Raw genomic sequence first — 23,851 nt, forward strand, 5'->3', positions numbered from 1 at the left:
TGTTAGATAAGACAGAGAAATCGAGAGAGGAGGGGAAGACAGAGGTGGAGAGAAAGACACCTGCAGACATGCTTCACCATCTGTGAAGCGAGCACCCTGTAGGTGAAGAACCAGGGGCTCGAACTGGGATCCTTACACCAGTCCTTGCACTTTGCACCATGTGTGCTTAACCCACTGCGCTACTGTCTGGTCTCCCCACCTGCTTTCTTTTTTTTTTTGCCTCCAGGGTTATTGCTGGGGATGGGTACCTGCACCACAAATCCACTGCTCCTGGAGGCTATTTTTTTCCCCTTTTGTTGTCCTTGTTGTTTTATTGTTGTTGTGGTTATTAGTATTGTTGTCACTGATGTTGTTGTTGGATAGGACAGAGAGAAATTGAGAGAGGAGGGAAAAACAGAGAAGGGGAGAGAAAGATAGACACCTGCAGAACTGCTTCACTGCTTGTGAAGCGACCCTACCCCCTGCAGATGGGGGCCGGGGGCTCAAACCGGGATCTTTACGCCAGCCCTTGAGCTTCACACCATATCCACTTAACCCACTGCGCTACCGCCTGACCCCCTGTAGTTTTCTTTTTAATTAATTTTTGCTGCTGTCTCATGTGGTGCTGGGGACTGAACCCAGTACCTCAATCATGAAAGGCATGACCTCTGCTGCTAAACCACTCCTCTCCCTTTCTTCGCTTTTTTTTTCATATATTTATTCATTTATTTTCCCTTTTGTTGCCCTTGTAGTTTTCTTCATTGTTGTTGTAGTTATTGTTGTTGTTATTGATGTTATCGTTGTTAGATAGGATAGAGAAAAATGGAGAAAGGAGGGGAAGACAGAGAGGGGGAGAGAAAGACAGACACTTGCAGACCTGCTTCACCGCCTGTGAAGTGACACCCCTTCGGTGGGGACCGGGGGCTCAAACCAGGATCCTTCTGCCAGTCCTTGCACTTTGCACCATGTGTGCTTAACCCGCTGCGCTACCGCCGACTCCCCCTTTCTTCTTTTCTTATCTTACCTTACCTTATCTTTCTTTTCTTCCCTTTCCTTTCCTTTTCTTACTTCTTCCTTCCCTCCTTTCTTCCTTTCTTTCTCTTTTTCCCTCATTCTTTCTATTTTTCGTTTTTTCATATTGGGGTTGTACTAGTCTGCACTGACTGTTCAGATAGGAGAGACAGAGAGTAAATGAGGGAAAGACATCGTAGCACCAAAGGTTCCCTAAGTGCCATACTACTCCCATTGCGCGCGCGCGCGCGCGTGTGTGTGTGTGTGTGTGTGTGTGTGTGTGTGTGTGTGTGTGTGTGATGAGAGAGAGAGACACTGCTTCATCACATATGTAAGCTTGTACTTGGCTCACAAGTATGCAAAGGAGGTACCTTCCAAGGAAAGCTATCTCCCTGGCCTAAAAACCTAAATTCTTAATCCCTCTGGATTCCAGTTTCCTCATCTACTAAATAGGAATAAGGATTCCTCCCAAAGTTGGTAAGGTTAAGAGGGTTAACACATGTAATACCATGTCCAGCAACTAGTGAAAATTTCCTAAATGTTAGCTATTGTCATTATCTCTATTTTACAAATGAGGAACCAAGGTTCAGAGAGGGTAAGTGAATTCCCTATCATTACACAGTTGGAAACCAGTAACACTTGAGCTGGAATCCAAGAATATTTGATTCTAAAGCTCAGGTTAGGGAGTTGGGCGGTATCAGTGGGTTAAGTGCAGGTGGTGTAAAGTTCAAGGACTGGCATAAAGATCCAGGTTTGAGTCCCTGGCTCCCCACCTGCAGCGGAATTGCTTCACAAGCAGTGAAGCAAGTCTGCAGGTTTCTATCTTTCTCTAGCCCTCTCTGTCTTCTCCTCCTCTCTCCATTTCTCTCTGTCCTATCCAACAACAACATCATCAATAACAAGAACAGCACAACAATAATAAAACAACAAGAGCCACAAAAGGGAATAAATAAATATTAAAATAAATAAATAAATAATAAAAGCTCAGGTTACTTAACTTACCACCTGCCAAAATACTGAATATGTCCCTGGCACATATATCTGAGCTTATAATACACATGGAACCGCTATGACATGTTTTAGATAATAGCAAGCCCTTCCTTTCAAATCAGACCCTAGAAACGGGATATAGCTCAGCTGGTAGAATGCATACCTTACTGTGCATAAGGGCCTAGGTTTGATCCCTGGCACCATATGAGGCATCATGGACAAACCAAGAGAGTTCCACTGTTGGTGGAACAGAGCTCTGATGTCTCTCCCTTTCATCTCTCTCTCTTCCTCTCTAAGGATATAGAAATTTTAAAATCCAGCAGTATCACACTTGTGTAAGGCCCATGCTTCATCTCCCACTTCCACATTTAAAAAATCAGATCCTTAAGAGAGCTGCTTATGGGGAGTCGGGCGGTAGCACAGTGGGTTAAGCGCACATGGTGCAAAGTGCAAGGACTGGTTAGGATCCTGGTTCAAGCCCCCGACTCCCCACCTGCAGGGGAGTCGCTTCACAGGCGGTGAAGCTGGTCTGCAGGTGTCTATCTTTCTCTCCCCCTCTCTGTCTTCCCCTCCTCTCTCCATTTCTCTCTGTCCTATCTAATACTGACAACATCAATAACAACAGCAACAGTAAAAAAACAAGGGCAACAAAAGGGAAAATAAATAAATATAATAAAAAAGCTTAATAATAAAAAAGCTGCTTATATATTTCAGATGCTAATTTGAGATATGATTGGACTTGAGAATGACACAACCCAAACAGACCAGATGTTATATCACTTCTCAGTTCTACTAGCCCTGAAGTTTCCCCTACAACCTAGGAAAGCAGAGAACATCAGGCCTCTTCATTTCATGTGTTTGTGTGTGTGTGTGTGTGTGTGTGTGTGTGTCTGTGTGTGTATAAGAGACAGAGAGAGAGAGAGAGAGAGAGAGACAACGCAGCATCATATATGGTATAAAGAATTAAAAAAAAAGAATCAACTCCAGGGTCTCATACATGCAAAATGTGTTCTAACTACTGAGCTACCTTCCCGGTTCCCAGCTCCATTTTCACTAAGAAACAGAGCATGCCATATCCCCAATGTCCAGGGTGGACCTGACATAAAATAGGCACAGTCCTTGTTTACTGGATAAGAGAAGTAAATAAGACTTAAGGGTCTCTATGGCCCAAGACACATTTTGGCTCACATAATGCTACCCTCCACAAAACATCAACACAGTGGTCCAGGAGGTGGCACAGTGGATAAGGCAATGGACTCTCAAGCATCAGGTCCTGAGTTCAATCCTCAGCAGCACATGTACCAGAGTGATGTTTGGTTCTTTCTCTCTCTTCTATCACTTCTTATGAATAAATAAAATCTTTAAAAGAGAGAGAAAGAGAGAGAGAGAAATCAACACAAAGAAAGCCTCACCTGGGTTAGACCACTAAGGCCCCGGGCAGCTCCATTGGCCCCCAGGGCGAGATAGGTCCCACAGAGCCCCTCTGCAGGTCGGACCACAGTGGGTAGCAGGAATGACAGTGGCCGTTTTCCTGGCTGCACTGAGTTCTCCTGTTATCAGAGGACCAAGACCACAGGGAAATCAGAGGTGTAGTAAAACAGGAAAGGGCTACTCCACCATTCTTCCCACTTCTGTTCCTCTTCCGTACTTCCCACAGAATCAGCTTACATGGGAGAGTGACCCTTTGCAGTCAGGGTTTATGATGTGAGTAAGGTCTCTGCATAATGGACCCACTGAACTGTGGGGCTGCTTTGGGCCAACCATGGGTGGCAGGGGAGGAAGCCAAGCCAAGAAAGATGGCTATAGGGGAAGAACTAGATAATTCCTATCCTGGTCACCTCTGTGTTTGTCCTGCTGGAGAACCAGCTTGCAGGATATTTGTGCTGGTCCCCAACTAGACAATCCCTATTTCCTTTCTCTTCGCACCTCAGGACTGAACCCCATAAATTTAGCATAGGTCATGGACCACTAATACTGAAAAGTGCCCAAACCATGAAGTGGGAGTGGCAATATCCTCACTGTACAGGACTAGAAACTGGGGCTGAGACAAGGGGCAAGATTTTTTCCAGGTCACACAGTAAAGCAGTGACAAAATGGTATGAGGTTTCTTAAGATCTATCAAAGTATAAGCTCTATAGCCAGACTGGGGACAAAGTGGATGCCTTGTTTAGGCTCCATTTCTTTATAACAGTGCCTATAGGAAAGGTGGGGCTGCTGAACTGCTGCATCTCCTACCAAATCTCAGGGTCCCCAGGCAGAGAGAGAAGCAAGGCCCTACCAGGTTGGCTGCGGAGTGGTTAGCAGTCCTATTGGGCCAGGAGAAGTCTAGCATCTGGCTATTGAGCAGGATCCCCGAGGGGGTGATCAGGCCGCTGCCAAAGGGCCGGTTCAGAGAGCTAGGAGTAGAGATGGGGTGCGGTGAGCCCTGAGCCCATCCTCACTTCCACCAAACACCCATCTCCTTCCTGGTCCAGGAGGTCCCATCTGCCAGGCTCCAAGTCTAGGCAGGCATACCTGACCATGGCTACGATGAAGTCATCAGGACCCATGATCAGCACTTGGGCAGCCGTGGGAGCCCCGTCAAGCTCATACACAGGCAGGAGTGGGGCAGGGGCTGCCTGGGAGTCATTGATGTGGCCCCGGAGGTAGGCGGCCTCCACTTTGCTGGAAAGACAAGGGTTAGGAGATGAATACACAAAAGGCTCCACCTACTACACTTTGCAATGTCTGTCTGTGTGACTATCTAATCAGCACCTGCTTTCTATTAGGTCTACTGGGTCTGTGAGAACAGACACTCACTCACTGGGACTTGATTCCAGCACTATCAATCAATTGCTTCCAGCAGCCTTTTTTTTTTTTCTTCTTCTTCCTCTTCTGTTTTATTGGATAGGACAGAGGGAAACTGAGAGGGGAGAGGGAGATAGAGAGTGAAAAAGAAAGATACACACCTGCAGACCTGCTTCACCACTTGTGAAGCATCCTTGTTGCAGCTGGAGAGTGGGGGCTCAAACCCATGCCCTTGAACATGGTAACATGTATGCTTAACTGGTTACACCACTGCCTGGCCCCATCTACAACTATTTTTCAAGGCATAGGAGGACTTGGCAATAGAAAGCCCTCAATCATTATTTATTGCTTGTTAGCTGAATGAATTTAACATAGGCTTGTTTGTGATCCAGAGCTAAGTTTGTATTGATCGTGATAATGACATGCAATTCCCCAGACTTAAGCTTAGCTGAGATTCTCTTTCTTTAGAAAATGTTTAATTGGTCGTGATGTGGTTCGAGATTCTTCCCGGAGTTGCCGTTATGGGGGTGTGCTTGCTCATCCCCGGGTTGGCCACGGCCTACATCCAAAAGTTCACTAACGGGGGCAAGGAAAAAAGGCTTGCTTATTATAAATATCAGTGGAATCTGATGGAACGAGATAGGCGCATCTCTGGAGTGAATTGCCACTATGTGCAGAAGGGTCTGGAGAATATCGACTAAGGAAGTATTTTCCTGACAAAGTAACTGTCCCTTTGTTCATCTGTCTCTGCAAAGAAGTGTATGCTGTATATCATGCAGCTTGCAGTGCTTAATAAAAATAAATGGACAAGTAAAAAAACAAAAACAAAAAAAAATGTTTAATTGGGGGTCGGGCGGTAGCGCAGCAGGTTAAGTGTACATGGCACAAAGCAGAAGGACTGGAGTATGGATCACAGCTCAAGGCCTTGGCTCCCCACTGCAGGGGAGTCGCTTCACAGGTGGTGAAGCAAGTCTGCAGGTGTCTATCTTTCTCTCTCCCTCTCTGTCTTCCTCTCCTCTCTCCATTTTCTCTCTCTGTACTATCCAACAATGATAACATCAGTAACAACAACAATAAGTACAACAATAAAACAACAAGGGCAACAAAGTGGGGGAGGGCAGCAAATTAAAAATAAAAAAACTCACAAAAAAGAAAATGTTGGGAGTCAGGTGGTAGTGCAGCAGTGACACAAAGCGCAAGGACTGGCATAAGGTTCCCAGTTTGAGCCCCCGGCTCCCTACCTGCAGGGGAGTCGCTTCACAGGTGGTGAAGCAGGTCTGCAGGTGTCTATCTTTCTCTCCCTCTCTCTGTCTTCCCCTCCTCTCTCCATTTCTCTCTGTCCTATCCAACAATGACAACAACAATAATAACTACAACAATGAATAACAAGGGCAACAAAAGGGAATACATAAATAAATAAATAAAAAGAAAATGTTTAATTATCCACTGTTGAGAGATAGAGAGAGAAAGAGGGGGGGGGGGAGACCAGAGCACTGCTACATCATATGTGGTGCCAGAGATCCAACCCAGGTTTTATGCAGGCAATGCAAGAACTTTACTGATGATTTACTTCCCAGGCCCCAATTTGAATTTGTCTTACTTAATAAATATTTGTTCAGTTATTGCAGGTGATTAGAGAAGAACTTAAAAGGATTACTAAAACAGTCATTTGATTTTCAACCAGGTACACTAGAAACCACACATAGCAGGTAAAGAAGATTTTGTTTCAAATGGTTTGGGGCAGTAAGGGTAGGAGGTATTATTTGGATTTTAGGCTTCATCTTTGTAGTCTTGTGTTATTGTTTTCAGTCACTATCTTTTTTTAAAAATACTTCTTGTTTGGTAAGAAAGAGGAGGGGGTGAGAGAACCACAGCATCACTCTGGCACATGCAATGCCTGGGAATCAAATTTGGGACCTTATGCTTCAGAGTCTAACATCTTATCCACTGCACTGCTTCCTTGGTCATTATTCTTTTTGTTCTCAATTATAAGTCAACTATTTAGTCTCATAATTTCCAATCTAACTCAAAGAAGGTTGCTTTAGTAACAATACAAATTTATATATTTTTTGGCTTCTGATTTTCCCTTAACTAGCCTTTATTTTAGTTATAGTAGCAGTTAAATAATCATATTTGCTCTTCTTTAATCATATATATATGTATATAGATAGATACATATTAAAAACTTGATTTATTTATTAATGAGAAAGATAGGAAGAGAGAGAGAAAGAATCACATATCATTCTGGTGCATATGTTGCCAAGGATCGAACTCAGGACCTCAGGCTTGAGAGTCCAATTCTTTATCCACTGCACCACCTCCTGGACTACTCATCATTTATTTATTTATTTTAGTTATTTTATTTTATTAGACAGGACAGAGATAAATTGAGATGAGAAGAGGAGATAGAGGGAGAGAGAAAGAGAGATACCTGTAGCACTATTTCACTGCTTGTTAAATTTCCTCCCTGTAGGTGAGGATTGAGGGCTTGAGCCCGAGTCCCTGTGCATAATAAAGTGTATATTCAACCAGGTGCACCGCCACCCAGCCCAATCATTTTTATTATTATTTATATTTATTTATTTTCCCTTTTGTTGCCCTTGTTTTTCATTGTTATTGTAGTTATTATTGTTGTTGTTACTGATGTCGCTGTCGTTGGATAGGACAGAGAGAAATGGAGAAAGGAGGGGAAGACAGAGACGGGGAGAGAAACATAGACACCTGCAGACCTGCTTCACCGCCTGTGAAGCGACTCCCCTGCAGGTAGGGAGCCAGGAGCTCAAACCAGGATCCTTACACCAGTCCTTGGGCTTTGCACCATGTGTGCTTAACCCACTGTGCTAATGCCTAACTCCCCAGTCCAATCATTCTTACTCTTATTGCCAACTTATAAAAATAATGAGATTTATTAAATATTTATTAGGTACCAAATAATGTGCTAAGGGTTTTGTTCTATGATCTTGTTCAGTCCTCATCATGGCCTAGTGAGGTTGGTACCTTTATCATCAAGCCTCCTTGCAGAAATCAAGACCTAAAAAGTTTAAATAATTTGTTCAAGTGTACATAGATAGTGAATGTTGAAGCTGGAATTTGAACTGAAGCAGTCTGAACAAAGTCCACAGTTTTATTAGTACTATGCTGCTAATACAGTATATTTTAAATCCCTACCACCTCCAATATTTGCTTTGGAATTCTTTTATTGTTGCTTGGTTCTCTCTCTCTCTCTCTCTCTGTTGTTTCCAAGGCTTTATTTCTCTGAGCCAACTTTTTTTTTCAGATAGAGGGACAGAAAGACTTTACAGCACTGAAGCTTTCTCTAGTGTGGCACAAGGTGACCGACCCACTGAACCATGTAGGTGTGTTGTTAGACTTCCTTTTTCCACTCAAAAGAGGGAACACCAGATAAGCCCATATAGGTTCCCTACCAGAGTAAAATAAAACCAAGTGTCATACAAAGTAGAATAACTCATGTACAGATGGGGAAACTGAAGTACAGGGAAAGGCAACAGGTGTTGTACTATATGTTGTAGTTGAGTTGAAATTAACTTGGAATTTAAGTTCTTTTTTTAATTTAATTTTATTTTAATTATTATTACCAGAGCACTGTTCATCTCTAGCTTACGGTGGTGTGGGGGATTGAACCTGAGACTCTGGAGCCTCAGGCATGAGAGTCTGCTTGCATAACCATTATGCTTATTTACCCTCAGCCCTTTTTTAATATTTATTTATTTATTTATTTATTTATTTATTTAATGAGAGCACTGCTCAGCTCTGGCTTATGGTGGTGTGGAGGACTGAACTTGGGACTTTGGAGTCTCAGGCATGAGAGTCTGTTTGCATAACCATTATGCTATCTACCCTCGCCCAGAACTTAATTAAGTTCTTATTGCTGTCTTGATGCTTTTCACTCAAGTTTTTTTTTTCCCCATACCTAATGCAACCTCTACACCACCTCTCAGATTCCTTCCCCAGGACTCACCTGAGCATGTCATCCATACTCTCAGTGATGGTAGAATCATAGACAGGATCTCCCAGTCTGCTGGCCAGGGCTAATGCGATCTTTAGTGTCTGGAAACAAATCAGGGGTGTGAAAGAGGCTTCAGATCCCTCCCAGCACCTACACCCAGGAATCTCATGTGTCAGAAAACCTAGGGCAGGGAAGACAGCATCATGGTTATGTAAAAAGATTTTCATGCTTGAGGCTCCAAAGCATCAGGTTCAATCCCCTGCACCACCACAAGCAAGGTCTGTACGGCGCTGTGGTTAAATTAATAATAATAGGGGAGTCGGGCTGTAGCGCAGCGGGTTAAGCGCAGGTGGCGCAAAGCACAAGGACCGGCATAAGGATCCTGGTTCAAACCCCGGCTCCCCACCTGCAGGGGAGTCGCTTCACAGGTGGTGAAGCAGGTCTGCAGGTGTCTATCTTTCTCTCCTCCTCTCTGTCTTCCCCTCCTCTCTCCATTTCTCTCTGTCCTATCCAACAACGATGACAACAACAATAACAACTACAACAATAAAACAACAAGGGCAACAAAAGGGAATAAATAAATAAAAAATAAAATATTAAAAAAATTAAAAAAAAAATTAATAATAATAACAATAAATTAAAAAGAGAAAGCCTGGTTGTCATGTAGTCCTACTCCATGGTGGTATCCCATCCACCCACCCCCACTGTCTTAGACCCAGGGCAGGTGTAGGGGATCAGCCTTACCTCTGCCACCCAGTGAAGAGCCTGTTCCCGAGAAACCAGGCTGGTGAGATTGAAGCCCTCGAGGATGTTGAGAGCACTGATGAGTGCAGGGCCAGTGTGCGGGGGTGGGGGACTGAGGACCAGGTGGCCTGAGAGCACAGGAAATGACCAGATGGCAAGGGAGGGGTCAAGGCATCTCCCCATCTCACACACTGTGACCCCTGCACTGAACCCCCTCATCAAAGAGGAAAACTATTTGAACCCACCCAAGTTCACATGGTAAACTTACCAAGGGCAGGACCAGCATTTCAACTCAGAACACCAGTCTTTAGCTCCCTCTTCCATATAAGAAAACTAAGGCTCAAAAGGGCTGTGATATTCCCAGAGGCATACTTGAGGCCAATGGCAGAACAAGACAGATGTTTAGATGTCTACATTTTTGGTCTACCACATCTCCTTTCCATGGACCAGGGCAGTACGCATGCCCTTGATGGTCCCACCTCTGAAAGTTCGCAGCAACTTCCCCTTCCTATCTGAGCCCCCAGATACTGCATATTTGGGTACTGAAGGAATAATGACAATACCTGGCACTTAACGCTAACATAACTCACTTAATCTTTACAGTTGATACTGTTATTATCCCCACTTTACAGATGAGGAAAATGAGGCACAGAGGCAGCTGGTTCAAGGTTACAAGTGATGAGGGAAACCAAGAGTACTCAAGTATCTGGCATTGCCAACAGGACCCTGTCTGGGAAGTAGGAATAAAAAATAAAATACGCATTCAGTGCCCACTCTAATCAGAGCAACTTCTAATATATCATCTCATCAAATTTTCATAAGCAGGGGGCAGGTAGTGATGCACCCAGTTGAGTGCACACATTATCATGCACAAAGACCTAGGTTCAAGCCCCCAACCCCCAGCTGCAGGGAAGAAGCTTCATGAGAAGCTGAAGCAGTGCTGCAGTTGCTGCAATTCCATCTCTCTCTCCCTCCCCCTCCTTTCCCTACTGATTTCTCTGTCAATATCTATTCAACAAATAAATACTTTTTTTTTTCCTCCAGGGTTATCACTGGGGCTCAGTGCCTGCACCATGAATCCACTGTTCCTAGAGGCTATTTTCTTCCCTTTTGTTTCTCATTGTTGTTGTTGTTATTGCTGTTGTTGGACAGGACAGAGAGAAATGGAGAGAGGAGGGGAAGACAGAGAGGGGAAGAGAAAGATAGACACTTGCAGACCCACTTCACTGCTTGTGAAGCGACTCCCCAGCAGGTGAGGAGCCGGGGGCTCAAACTGGGATCCTTACACTGGTCCTTGCACGTCACACCATGTGTGCTTAATCCACTGTGCTACCACCCAGCCCTCAATAAATAGATTTTTTTAAAAAGCAATCTTAAAAAAATCTTCATAGGCACCCTAGGAGCAGGTACTCTTGTTATCTCCATTTTAAGGAGGTAATTGATTTTAGAGAGTTCAGAGTATGATTTACTCAAGGAGACTGGCAAACTCAGATCTCCATCTTCCTGCCTCTATCTACAAATGTCTCTAGCTAAGGAATCAAGGTGAAGGTTGAAGCCTAGGAACTAAATTTAGAGACAAGTTCTCTTGAAATTTAATCTAATCTCGGCCTCCTTGAGGATAGAGGGCCTGAGAATCTTTGGAGGGGGGGACTTAGTAGTCCATCACTTTGAGTTCAGCAAACATGGACTTCACCCATGTAGTTAACTTGTTCCAGGTTCTTCATTGGTCTTTTTTCCTTCCTTCCTTCCTTCCTTCCTTCCATTTCTTTTCTCTCTCTTTCTCTCTTTCACTTGTCACCAGTTATCACTGGGGCTCAGTGAGTGCATGATGAATCTACCACTCCTAGCAGCCAGGTTTTTTTTTTCTTTCCTTTTTTTTTCTTTCTTATTTTAATAAAGACAGAAAGCATTAGAAAGGGAGAGAGAGGGAGAGAGAAACAGAGACATCTGCAGCACTGCTCCACTTTTTGGAAGTGGAACCCCACCCCCACCCCCATGCAGGTGGGGACTTGTGGCTTGAATCTGGGTTCTTGTACATGGTAATGTTTGCTCTCTATGAAATGTACCACTACTTGGTCTCCTCATTGGTTTGGAGGCTCGTGGGCTGAGTTCCATTCCCTCTATGGAGCTTAGTTTCTTTTTGGCATAATGAGGGGATGAGTTAACAATGGTCTTAAAAGGTAAGTTATAACCTAAAGCTTAAATGGACTTCAGTCTTACAAAGTCTTCTTAAGAAGTAGAGGGCAGTGAGAGTAGCAAGGGAGGTGGCTGATGTAACACCAAGCCCAAATCAGGTAAACTTATGGTCAGAACCTCAACTTCCAGGCCTGAGTCTAGGGTTGGACCTCCCTTTCCATGTCCTGAATCCTTGGAGCAAAGGACCCCACAACTATGTCAGAAGATGGGCTGGCTCTGATTTGCTTTGACAGTTGGCTGCCCAGAGAGCTCACAGCCTTAGTTTCTCTTCTGGGAAATAGGGAGGAGTCTCAAGGCCAGAAGAATATAGCCAATGAGTGGGAGGCTTCTGAGTGGGACCCTAGGAGCTGGGGGAGAGGTCACCTCTGTACACGCCACACACAGGCTTCTCCACGAGGGCGCTGTAGTTGCTGAAGTCCTCCTCAGTTATGACACCCCCTGCATGCTGAGCCTGGACAGAAAAGAATGACACCCTGACACACACACTGCTGTAAGCATGTAGGTTTGACCTATGGTATTCATTCAGATCACAGACAGATCATATATGTAACACTTTTGTGCCCCCTAAAACTCCCATTCTGGCCTTGAGGATCTTATCAGCCCTGGATGCTCCTGGAGAAAGAGACGGGGAGAACACTAACACTGAATACCTGCTGGGGGCCGGGGAGTGGTGCTGGTCATTCCATGAATGACATCCTTAACCTGTCATTCAAAACCTTTTAGTGATCTTGCCCCTGCCTCCTTCTCCCATCTCAAATCCTGCTATTCCCCCAATGAGCTCTGTACAGTAACTCAAGAGTGACCTCCAATTCTTGAACTCATGATTGCATATCTTCCATGTCCTTGTATGTCTGTCCTCTCTGCCTGTGTAAAAAGGAGAATTTTCCACTTACTGTAGCATTTGTCTAGGAGGTATCAAAACTGAATTTTGTATTTTACTATAACCAACTAAAGCCATTCACAAAATTATGAACTCTGGATGACTTCAGGAAGAATGATCCTCACTGGACCAAATTTGTAAAAACAAACACACAAAATACCAATGAACTCATTCCATCCTACCTAGCATGCTAATTTTTTAAGTCCATCTCTAAGTACTCAGCTTTTATTACAAAACCTAAGAGCACAGCTAGAGAAGAGTAAAGGGTTCACAGAGAACATGCTTTTCATATAAGCAGATCCCAGGAGCACAATTCCTTTGAGGTAGCTCTCCTTGGACAGCACTAACACTCTAGCAGTAGGTAACATTCAGCATAAAACAGTTGACATTTTGCATGGTATTTTTCTTTTCTTTCTTTCTTTTTTGTCACTAGGGTTATTTCTGGGGCTCAGTGCCAGCACTATGAATCCACCACTCCTGGCCTATTTTTCCTTTCCTTTTCTTCTTTCTTTCCTTGTTTCCTTCCTTCCTCCCTCCCTCCCTTCTTCCCTTCCTTTCTCTCTCTCTCTCTCTCTCTCTCTCCCTCTCTCTTTCTTTCCTTTTTTCTATTTTATTGGATAGGACAGAGAGAAATTAAGACAGATGGGAGAGACAGAGAGGGAGAGAAAAAGATAGACACCTACAGACCTGCTTCACCACTTCTTTTTTTTTTTTTTTTTTGCCTCCAGGGTTATTGCTGGGACTCGGTGCCCGCACTACGAATCTACTGCTCCTGGAGGCTATTTTTCCCATTTTGTTGCCCTTGTTGTTGTGCTTGTTGTAGTTATTATTGTTGTCATAGTTGTTGTCGTTGTTGTATAGGACAGAGAAATGGAGAGAGGAGGGGAAAACAGAGAGGAGGAGAGAAAGATAGACACCTGCAGACCTGCTTCACTGCTTGCGAAGCGACCTCCTGCAGGTGGGGAGCCAGGGGCTCGAACTGGGATCCTTACGCCGCTTTGCACTCACCACTTCTGAAATGTCCCCCCTGCAGGTGGGAAGTGGGGCTCAAACCTGTATGCTAATTTTTGAGCCTAGTGGTTGGAGAGGTAGTTCAGTGGGTAGAGTGCATGCTATGCACGCATGAATACCTGGGTTTGATCTCTGATGCTACATATAATGAAACAGTACACTGACCTCTGTCTCTCATAAAATAAGTAAGTTAATTATTCCTTCTTCTTTTTTTTTTTTGTCTCCAGGGTTATTGCTGGGTCTCAGTGCTTGCACCAAGAATCCACTGCTCCTGGAGGCTATTTTTTTTCTCCCTCTTGTTGCCCTTGTTGTTTTATCATTGTTGTTGTTATTGCTATTGTTGTTGGATAGAACAGAGAGAAATGGAAAGAGGACAGGAAGACAGAGAGGGGGAGAGAAAGATAGTCACCTGCAAACCTGTTTCACAGCTTGTGAAGCAGGGCCCCCCTGCAGGTGGGGAACTGGGGGCTTGAACAGGGGTCCTTACACTGGTCCTTGCGCTTTGCGCCATGTGCACTTCACCTGCTGCACTGCCGCTCAACTCCCGTAAGTTAATTATTCTTAAAAGTCAGCCATAGCTGACCTCAGCTAAATCAATGCAACCAGTGCCACCATGCCACATTATGCTGCCACTGCCTTTTTGCTTTGGATTGTATCCAGAGATGCCAAGCCTGAGATGCCAACCTTTCTGTTCCAATAATCTGGCAAGACCTTTCCTAACACATGGGACTACCTAGTTCCATTTCAAATGGTGCACTTGCTAATAAAATTATAGACTCCACATATAAACTAAGGCCTAGGGGACTGAGTATGTGTACACATGTATCCATAAGTTAGGGGTAACTATATATCTCAAAATAAAAGTGTTTAATAGTCCACTGTGATTAGACTTAGACCTAATAAACTGAGCAAACAAGTTGAATGACCTATGAAGGCACTATAAATTGTCTAGTCAAATGTTTACTGCTTAGGCCTAGACACCCTCCTCTTATAGCCCCTACTTCACTTCTCTCAATTACTCTATCTACTCAACTAACTACACAAAGAAAGTAAGATGTATCTCCTAATCTCTTCTGACAATATTGGCATTACTGCCACCCCTTGGTAATCTTTAGAAGAAATACTGTATACACTTGGCCAAGAGATATACTGGCAAAGAAATATATATAAATTAAAGGATAATTACTGTCCCCACAACAACCTTTATTACAATCATCAAACAAGTAAATGCAATAAAACTTAGACCCCACTAAAATCTAAGGTATATTTCCTCCTTAACTTGCAGCCAGATCCCATAAACCTAATACCAGTTTGGATATAATAAATGGCACTCAACATTTTAACAACTGGAGAAAGTCTAAATGTGTCAGATAAAGAAAGGACTATAAAGGCTGAATAAGGGCAAGAGACTGGCTCACTTAATGATGGCCTTTTTGGTCACTACCAGGCTATCTCATCACCTGGATGCCTAGTCAGGAATCCTTGGAGAGGAATCTGCAGACCTCCTTTAGCGCTCATGAAGTGGACCCCTTGCAGGTGGGGAGCAGGGGCTCCAGCCCAGGTCCTCACACTTGGTAATATGTGCACTTAACTAGGTGCACCACTGCCCAGTTGCCTGGTTCCTGTTTATCAAACATTTTGTCCCAGTTTGTATCTTAATGCCTTTTAGCCACCAGGTTGCAGATACTACTATGATTCCATCCTCACTTTCCTGGGCAGAAGACTTCACCCATGTGCCCCAGACCTTGCCTCTCCAGAGCCCTACCCCATTAGGGAAAGAAAGAAACAGACTGGGGCTATGGATCTACCTGCTAACATCTGTGTCCAGCAGAGAAGCAATTACAGAGGCCAGAACTCCCACTTTCTGCACCCCATAAAGAATTTTGGTCCATACTCTCAGAAGGGGGAGAAATGTTAGGGGAAAATGACCTTAGAGCTCTGAACTCCAATTCCATCAGGACCCAGAGAGAGAAGAGACAAAAAGGAAGGACATTCAAAAGTAGTAACAGGTACAGGTGTGACTTAGAAAGGAAGAGAAAGCAGGACCATAGGAAAAAAATGGGGATATATATATATATATATATATATATATATATATATATATATATGTTGGTATGCATGAGACCCCTTCTGTTTCATTTGGTTTAAATCCCCCCTGCTTAATACTATTCTATTTACATAACCACTTCATTCTATTTACATAACCACTGTTAAGTTCCTCCCTCCCTCCAGGGCATTTGTGGTTCAGTGATAGGATTCTCGCCTAATCTGCCCCCTCTTTGTCACACTCTGATTTTCACCAGTCACTTTTCTCTCCACCCTCTCTATGTCACATGCTGTTTCCACCCTACTTGGCAAGTATATATAAAGACAGCATTGTGAGTTGTACTGTACCTTGAGTTTAGCTTAGCTCGTCTTAGATTGTGCTGCGTCCTGCATGAATAAAGAGATACTGCCTACAGCTCAACCATGAGTCCTACTGCAGTTTCCAGTGGAGGGGATGGGAATACAGGACTCTAGGGATGAGAACACTGAGGAATTATATATACCCTTGTTATCTCATAATTTTATAAATCACTATTAAACCACTAATTTAAAAAGTCAGCCCTAAATTAGCATAACTAGTAGGAATTATCTCCTTTTCAGGAGCATTTTAGTATTTTAACCTACACATTAAAATTTTTAACTAAAACTCAATTTTGCAGGTTTCTTTTTTCTTTTTCATTTAAAACCCTGAGGGTTGTCCAGGAGGTGGCGCAGTGGATGAAGCATTGGATTCTCAAGCATGAGGTCCTGAGTTCAATCCCCGGCAGCACATGCACCAGAGTGATGTCTGGTTCTTTCTCCCTCTCTCCTTCTATCTTCATGAATAAATAAATAAAATCTTTAAAAAAAAACCCTGAGGGTCTTTATTAGAGTCTCTATCACTTTCCCGCCTCTAATAAATACACAAAATAGGCCTACATGATCAAAGCATTCCTTTTGTTTGCCATAGTTATTGGTTTAGGAATAGTTTTAAGACCATGACTAGGGGATGAGATATAATCTTGAAGATTTTGCTGGATTCTGTCAGAATGCTCTTTTTTCTAGAATATCTTGCAGGCAGGATGGGGGGGGTGCAGGTATGGAGAAAATCTGACAGACAGTTAATTCAAACAGAGGAAAGTAGAGTTATATGTCAGAGAGAGAGCGTACATGAGAGAGAGAGAGAGACTAGGTCTTGACAATATGGATGGAGTCCCTGGACACAGCAGAACTAAAGTCAGTATTCTACTTGATTCTCCTGTTAGATCTACTTGAGATGGGCTCTTATCACCACACTCATACCTCCAGGAATGCCCAGTGTAGGATCTGCCAGAGCAGGTACTCTGTGAATATGGAAGGAAATGATTAACCTATTTAATTCCCACCATTGTCTGGCAGAGATAGATGTAATTGTTTCCATTGCACAGATGAAAGAACCACTGTGTGGTTCACATAAGATCTGTTTGTCATTTCCTTGCAAATTATTTTTCATTAAGAATTTTGAACTACTGGGAGTTGGGCAGTAGCACAATGGGTTAAGCACACATGGCGCAAAGCGCAAGGACTGGCGAAAGAATCCCGGTTCGAGCCCCCAGCTCCCCACCTACAGGGGAGTTGCTTCACAATCGGTGAAGCAGGTCTGCAGGTGTCTGTCTTTCTCTTCCCCTGTGTGTCTTCCCCTCCTCTCTTCATTTCTCTCTGTTCTATCCAACAACGATGACAATAACAACAACAGCAATAATAACTACAACAATAAAAAACAAGGGCAACAAAAGGAAAAAAAAATATATAAAAGAATTTTGAACTACTGATGAAAGTTCTTTCTTAAAACCCATTCCTGCCTCAGACTGAGACTCCTTGGGATTGGTTAGTTGGTTAGCACTTGTGTCAATGCCCCCAGTCTTTTTCTTTTTTAATATTTATTTATTTCCTTTTGTTGCCCTTGTCGTTTTATTGTTGTAGTTATTATTGTTGTTGTTATTGATGTCATTGTTATTGGATAGGACAGAGAGATATGGAGAGAGGAGGGGAAGACAGAGAGGGGAGGAGAAAGATAGACACCTGCAGACCTGCTTCACCGCCTGTGAAGCAACCCTCCTGCAGGTGGGGAGCTGAGGGCTCGAACTGGGATCCTTATGCCGGTCCTTGAGCTTTGTGCCACTTGTGCTTTACCTACTGTGCTACCACCTGCTCCCCCCCAGTCTTGATAGTCACCAGTGAAGGAGGTATTTTCCTTAGTCCCTAGGAAACCCAAGGAGAGGGTGGCATTGTGTTAAGGGAAGTTAATAGTAATCCTCAGGAGTCAGGTGGTAGTGCAGTGGGTTAAGCGCATGTGGTGCAAAGCACAAGGACCAGCATGAGGATCTGTTTTGAGCCCCCAGATCTCCATCTGCAAGGGAGTTGCTTTACAAGCGGTGAAGCAGGTCTGCAGGTGTCTATCTTTTTCTCTCCCTTTCTGTCTTCCCCTCCTCTCTCCATTTCTCTCTTTCCTATCCAACAACGACATCAATAACAACAATAAAACAACAGGGGCTACAAAAGGGAATAAATAAATAAACATAAAAAAATAGTAATTCTCTACCAGGCCTGGGAAGGCAGGACAGTCCCCTGAACAGACTGGCATTAGTTGGGAGGAACTCAAACTAATGACTTCTCTCAGTAAAGACTAAACATGTCTATCACTTCAGGAGGTATTTTTGTGCCTCAAGCCAGTCAAACCCCTCCCCAAACACACACACAGCCTGGTTGTTATTTTTAGAGGTTGTTTTTGTCTATTCTAGAATTTCACATAAATGGAATTTCCAGTAAATATATGTAGAGAAAGAAGGAAGGGGAAAGAGGATGTCTCTTTGTAAAAGGATCCCACAGGTAGGGTGCTTCCAGAGGCTCACCTCAGCCACCATTTCCAGTGTGAGGTTGCTTCCAGCGTAGAAGGCAGCAGGGCCAGCATTGCCCAGAATATCCAGCACTGCAGCCAGGTCTGGCCGACGCAGCATTGAACCAGGTAGCGGCGGGTGGCCGGAAAGCAGGAACGTCTCACGGAAACGCTCAGACACATTGGGTGGTGGCTGTTCTGCCAGAGCTTGGGCTGCAGGCAAAGATGGGCAATTTAGGATGAGGGGCACAGGAGCTGGACAGATAGATGGGGGAGACAGTTGATAGGGGTGCTGAGTGGCTGGCCCTGAGTGGTCCAGTTCCCAAAGGGTGTACTGGTGGATATATACACACCCCTACCCCCTCATTTGAGGCTGCCTCCTGGTGGGGGTGCAAGGCATAAGGAGGGAGCTTCAGGAACAAACTGATAGCTAGGTGTTTTCTAACTCCAAACCTCAGACATTCCCTCTTCCCACTCCATCAACTTCATGCCTTCTGCCATGTCGGCCCCCACTGACCTAGATCATGGGTCACGTTGAAGCCATCTTGGGCCACAGCTGCTGCGAAGGCCAGGACTTGGGACCATGGCAGCCTGGAGGGCCGGAGAGCAGGGGGTGGTGGAGTTCCTGAGGGGAGGAGGAAGGGTCCTGGGGGGAGGGGGGTTCCTGGGAAGGAGAAGCCTGGCAAGGGAAGGGACTATTAGGAAGGGGAGATGGGAAGGGGAGAATCCAGGAAGGTAGGAGTAGGCCACCCAAGGAGGGGTACAGGTAGGGGCCCCAGGGGGAAGGTCCTTACCTGCCATAGAGCTGGTGAGCTTCATGTAGGCCCTTCACCATTCCAGGCACCCCCACCAAGAGCCCAGGCTGGGCGAGGCCGGCAGGCGAGGGAGAGAGGAGACCAGGTCACTGGAAGGGGGGGGGCTGGGCTGAACTCCGCAGAGCCCCAAACCAGGGATTGGGGGCTGGCACAATGGAGAGACACAGGCCAAGTATCCCAGAGGAAGGACAAACTCTCCCAAGCAGGCATCCCTCCCATCTCCCAGACCCTATAAACAAAATGCAGTAAGGCCTCCTTTATCTTTGATAGGAAAGGGGCGTATAAGTTAATAAAAACACAATTAAAGAACCAGGACAGGCCCAATCTAGATGAAAAGCTGTCTATATTGAATTATACCTCCCCCTGCCATTTTAAATAGTGGCTAGACCTTCATTTAACATTTTCGTTATCGCATCTCCATTACTCTGAACTGTGATGACTCAGGGGCATGCTTGGCTTTTGCCACTGTGCTATAGATCTGTTCTTCCAAGCTATTCTAGTTCCTTCTTTGTTCTCAGTGGACAGTGTGATCTTAGCAGTTCCTTATCCTAATATGTCCTGGGTTGGGGAAGTTATTACCAACAGACTAAAAGTGAAATGTTTGAGTTTTTAGCATAGCAACTTTGTGACATTTTAGCCTGCCTTCAAATGTTCTCTCTTTGTGCTACATAGGCAAGGTTGCCAGAGAAGTAAATTGTTGCTATATTGCCTTTATCAACTATCTAGAATGTTTTGTTCCTTATTTTATTTTGGAGGGACTGTCTGTCTCCCTCACAGACTATGAACATCCTGCTTAACTCTTTTTCTCACCTCCAAATAAATGCTCAGCAAAGTGATGCTTCAGCGATTAGAAGGGTAGTGAAGGAAACTCCTATGAACCCTCTCTTCTTTTTTTCTTAATTAGTGATTTAATATTGATTTACGGGCAGGGGTAGATAGCATAATAGTTATGTAAACAGACTCTCATGCCCAAGGTTCCAAAGTCCCAGGTTCAATCCCCTACACCACCATAAGCCAGAACTGAGCAGTGCTCTGGCAAAAAAAAAGAAAGAAAAAGAAAGAAAAGAAAAAAATATTGGGGAGTTGGGTGGTAGCTCAGAGGGTTAAGCGCATGTGGCACAAAGCACTGGGGTTAAGGATCCTGGTTTGAGCCCTTGGCTCCTCACCTGCAGGGGAGTCGCTTCACAAGCAGGTCTGCAGGTGTCTATCTTTCTTTCCCCCTCTGTCTTCCCCTCCTCTCTCCATTTCTCTCTGTCCTAACAACAATGACATCAATAACAGCAACAATAACTACAACAATAAAACGAGGGCAATGAAAGGGAATAAATAAATATTTTAAAAATATATATTGATTTACAAGATTGTAAGATAATAGGGGTATAATTCCATACAGTTCCCACAATGCACCCTCTCTCCCAACAAGGGACCCCACCTTGGTCTCCCAGGATCTCTGTAGGGCCTCTTCCCTGAGGGCCCCTGGTGCAGACTCTCGGAAATCAATGAGATGGCTTTCGTTTCTTCGGATGTCATGTACCAGCATCACACCCCCACTGGGGAAAATACAAAAGGGAAAGTTTAACAGTAAGACATCACACCTTCCCCCCCATTTTTTGTTGCCCTTGTTGTTGTTATTATTATTTTGCTATTGTTGGATAGGACAGAGAGAAATCAAGAGAGGAGGGAAGACAGAGAAGGAGAGAGAAAGAGAGATACTTGCAGACCTGCTTCACCGCTTGTGAAGCGACCCCCCTACAGGTGGGAGCAGGGAGCTCGAATGATTCTTATGAAGGTCCTTGGACTTCATGCCATGTGCATTTAACCTGCTGTGCTACCGCCAAGCCTCGGACATCACACCTTTTAACAATCAATATACTTCTCCTTAACCCCCACTAGTGATGACTGTAGGCTAGGTTGTCAGAGAACAGGTGTCTGAGTCCCACCTCAGCAGAGACTCAGCCAACCTAAGTGGGGGAGGGAGTGAAATCGAGGGGACTGGGGACCCAGAATGCATGAACCTCTTCCAGCCTGTTACTGGAGACTTTAATCCCTGATTAGGGAGAAGCTAGAGACTGGGAGAGCAGGATGTTCTGCCCTTACTCCCACCTCAGACTACAGTGGGACTCTTGCCAACTTCCTGCACCTGCCTCCTTGCTATGCCCCCACCAGCTCTCCCAAGATGGAATTATGTAAGGACAAACTATGCACAACAAAGCAGAATTTTATTGGTTAGACCTGGAAAACTAGTCTTGCATGAGCCAAGATATGGACTTGGTCAGCTTGTCCCTTTTCTGTGGCTTGTTTCCATCTGAGATAGTTGGCCTGCAGCCAAGTAACAAAATAAGGAAAATAGGAACAGATAAGCAGTAGGGAGAGGTAAGAACTATGGCCAACTGGGTAGCACAAGACCCATCAGGGAAACTGCTTCTATTCAGCCCAGATAACTGTGACCACATGAGAATGGGGGTCCTGTGTTACCAGGTTTCCTGATTGTTCAAAACATCTTGGAAATATGAATTTAAATTTTCTAGCAATAGGCACTTTTTTTCTTTAAGTGTGTGAACTGGTCTATGAACTGGGAAAGGCCTCTACTTTCAGAGTTCTTAATCTGCTGTTTATTTTTGGAGGAAAATTCATAGTTTCCATCAGACTCATAAGGATTCATTTTAAAGCTTTGTAAATCCTAAAAGTTTAGCTAATGACTGTGTATCCCTCACCTACGCACTACACTTTAAACTTGACAAAAGTTTTTCCCCAGTTAAAATGACAAAGCTCAAGGAACTGGGTAGTGGCACACTTGGTAGAGCACACCCACTTCCATACACAAGGCTCCAAGTTCAACCCCCTAGTCCCCACCTGCAGGGGGCCATCTTCAGGAGCAAAGCAGGGTTGCAGGTGTCTCTCTGTCTCTTTCCCTCTCTATCTTCCTCTCCCCTCTCAATTTCTCTCTGTCTTCTCTATTCAATAATTAAAAAATACTTTAAAAAAGACCAAAGCAAACAAACAAACAAAAAACCCCTAGGTGAAATTGGAGATAGCCAAAGAGAAAAATGAAATCCAAGGAGTTGGGGCCCTGCTTTTCCTCTGCTCAAACTTGGAGATCCCTCCCCTCCGCACCCCACTCCAACCCAGTTGAGGCCTTTGGGCCAGAACAGAAGCAGGCCTGGAGTACCCCACCTCCAAAGATGGAAGCTCCTTACCCTCCCAGGCCAGAACTGTGTGGGGCCACAATGCCCAAGCACAGGGCCGCTGCCACCGCTGCATCCACAGAAGACCCCTGCTTACTGAGCACCTCGATGCCCAGTGATGTGCACCGGGCTGCGTCGGTCACCACGGCGCCCTGGTGGAAGATCTGGGAGGGGAAGGAGTGACAGACAAGTGGGGGCAGAAACCCCAGAACCTCCACAAGGTGTGGGCGTAGTAAGGGTGGCCCTGGTCTCTGGTCCCCATGACTCTCAAGTAGCACTCACTCCTCCCTGATCAGGTTCCCTCCTAACCCCTTCTCTTTGGGGCTTTCCTTTCCATTTCCTGCCCCCTCCCATCCCCCACTCCCCAGGGTCCCCTCTGAGCTACTTCTCCCTCTACTCCTCGGCACCCCTTACCTGGGGGTCCCCGAAGTAGATCTGCATGATTAGCGCCACTGTGACCCCCGTGGCAAAGGTGAGGCAGGCTGTTACGATGACCGTGAGTCCGTCCTGGCGGCAGGAGCATTCGGAGGCGGCGGCCGAGAAGGGGTCCTTGCGTGTCTCCCGCAGCGGAGACCCATCCTGGCTGCCCATCTCGGACGAGGACGAGGGCAGCCGCTGCAGCCGCGCGGACTTGAGGAACGAGTCCGGGTCTGTGGGCGGGAGGCGGGGCTCAGCCGGGCTCCTCTCCGCGCGGTCGGTCGCCCCGCAGGTGGGGCTCCTCTCGCCCCCTCCCCGCCTAACTACCCCACCCTTCTAGCACTGCTCACCTTTCAGCAGCCTCCCAGGCGCACCCGGGGGGGGGGAGGGGGGAGACAGGGGCAGCGTCCCGCCTGCGATGACACAGGCACCTTAGCAGGGAGGCAGGGGTACAGCCCCTGGGTCAGATTTCCTGGTACCCAGACCCAGCGCTGAGAACACTTCCTGGAGAGGTGGGGTGGGGTGTACCCTCCTTGGAAACTAAATCTTACCCCAGCTGGGGCCTTGCCTCCTGTGCAATCAGGCAGCTATGAAACTAAGTGGACAGATTCTAGCTTTTAGTCATGCATCAGTTACTCATTCATTCAACAGATATAGAAAAGGACGGCTATTTTTTGGGGGGTGGGGTGGAGGGGTGGAGGGACTACTATGTTCTGACCCCAGCGAGATGCTACGGAAAAGGTACAGAGAGTATCTATCCTCCTGGGGTTTAAAGACCAGTGGAAGAAAAGGCAATCAAAATGCAAGTGATAAAGTATAGAATTACAAGTTGTGGCAGGTTCTATGAAAGAAAAAAAAGGGGGGTAGGGTTGAAAATGAGAAAATATGGTGTAAGCTAAGGGCTGTTTAGAGGGTGAAATCAAGAAAGGTCTTTCAGCTGAGAACTAAAGGATGAGAAGGAGCCAGTCA

General features: G+C 45.2%; 2 protein-coding genes across 5 annotated transcripts in view; one reads left to right on the forward strand and one right to left on the reverse strand.

Annotated features, from left to right (window-relative positions):
- The window catches only part of GGT7 (gamma-glutamyltransferase 7), a 43,322-nt gene that overhangs the window by 5,820 nt on the left and 13,651 nt on the right, over positions 1-23,851 (reverse strand). For 2 of the 4 annotated variants that reach the window (XM_007522659.2, XM_060188727.1), the window contains exons 2-13: positions 22,880-23,115; positions 22,478-22,629; positions 20,713-20,830; positions 19,260-19,327; positions 18,983-19,056; positions 18,482-18,678; positions 12,038-12,125; positions 9,479-9,606; positions 8,747-8,835; positions 4,495-4,644; positions 4,259-4,376; positions 3,393-3,530 (exon numbers count right to left, since the gene is read on the reverse strand). In XM_007522659.2, coding sequence (XP_007522721.1) covers positions 3,393-3,530; positions 4,259-4,376; positions 4,495-4,644; positions 8,747-8,835; positions 9,479-9,606; positions 12,038-12,125; positions 18,482-18,678; positions 18,983-19,056; positions 19,260-19,327; positions 20,713-20,830; positions 22,478-22,629; positions 22,880-23,115 — 1,556 coding nt within the window. Of the gene's footprint in view, positions 1-3,392; positions 3,531-4,258; positions 4,377-4,494; positions 4,645-8,746; positions 8,836-9,478; positions 9,607-12,037; positions 12,126-18,481; positions 18,679-18,982; positions 19,057-19,259; positions 19,328-20,712; positions 20,831-22,477; positions 22,630-22,879; positions 23,116-23,232; positions 23,344-23,851 lie in introns of those variants that run through there. The other 2 variants (XM_060188721.1, XM_060188712.1) reach the window with 2 other exon arrangements.
- LOC107522482 (NADH dehydrogenase [ubiquinone] 1 alpha subcomplex subunit 1-like) lies at positions 5,251-5,602 on the forward strand. The gene has a single exon (XM_016187958.2). The coding sequence runs from the start codon at positions 5,256-5,258 to the stop codon at positions 5,466-5,468; it is 213 nt and encodes a 70-aa protein (XP_016043444.1). The 5' UTR covers positions 5,251-5,255; the 3' UTR covers positions 5,469-5,602.

Source organism: Erinaceus europaeus, chromosome 1 (genome assembly GCF_950295315.1).
Source record: "Erinaceus europaeus chromosome 1, mEriEur2.1, whole genome shotgun sequence".
Taxonomy (NCBI): domain Eukaryota; kingdom Metazoa; phylum Chordata; class Mammalia; order Eulipotyphla; family Erinaceidae; genus Erinaceus; species Erinaceus europaeus.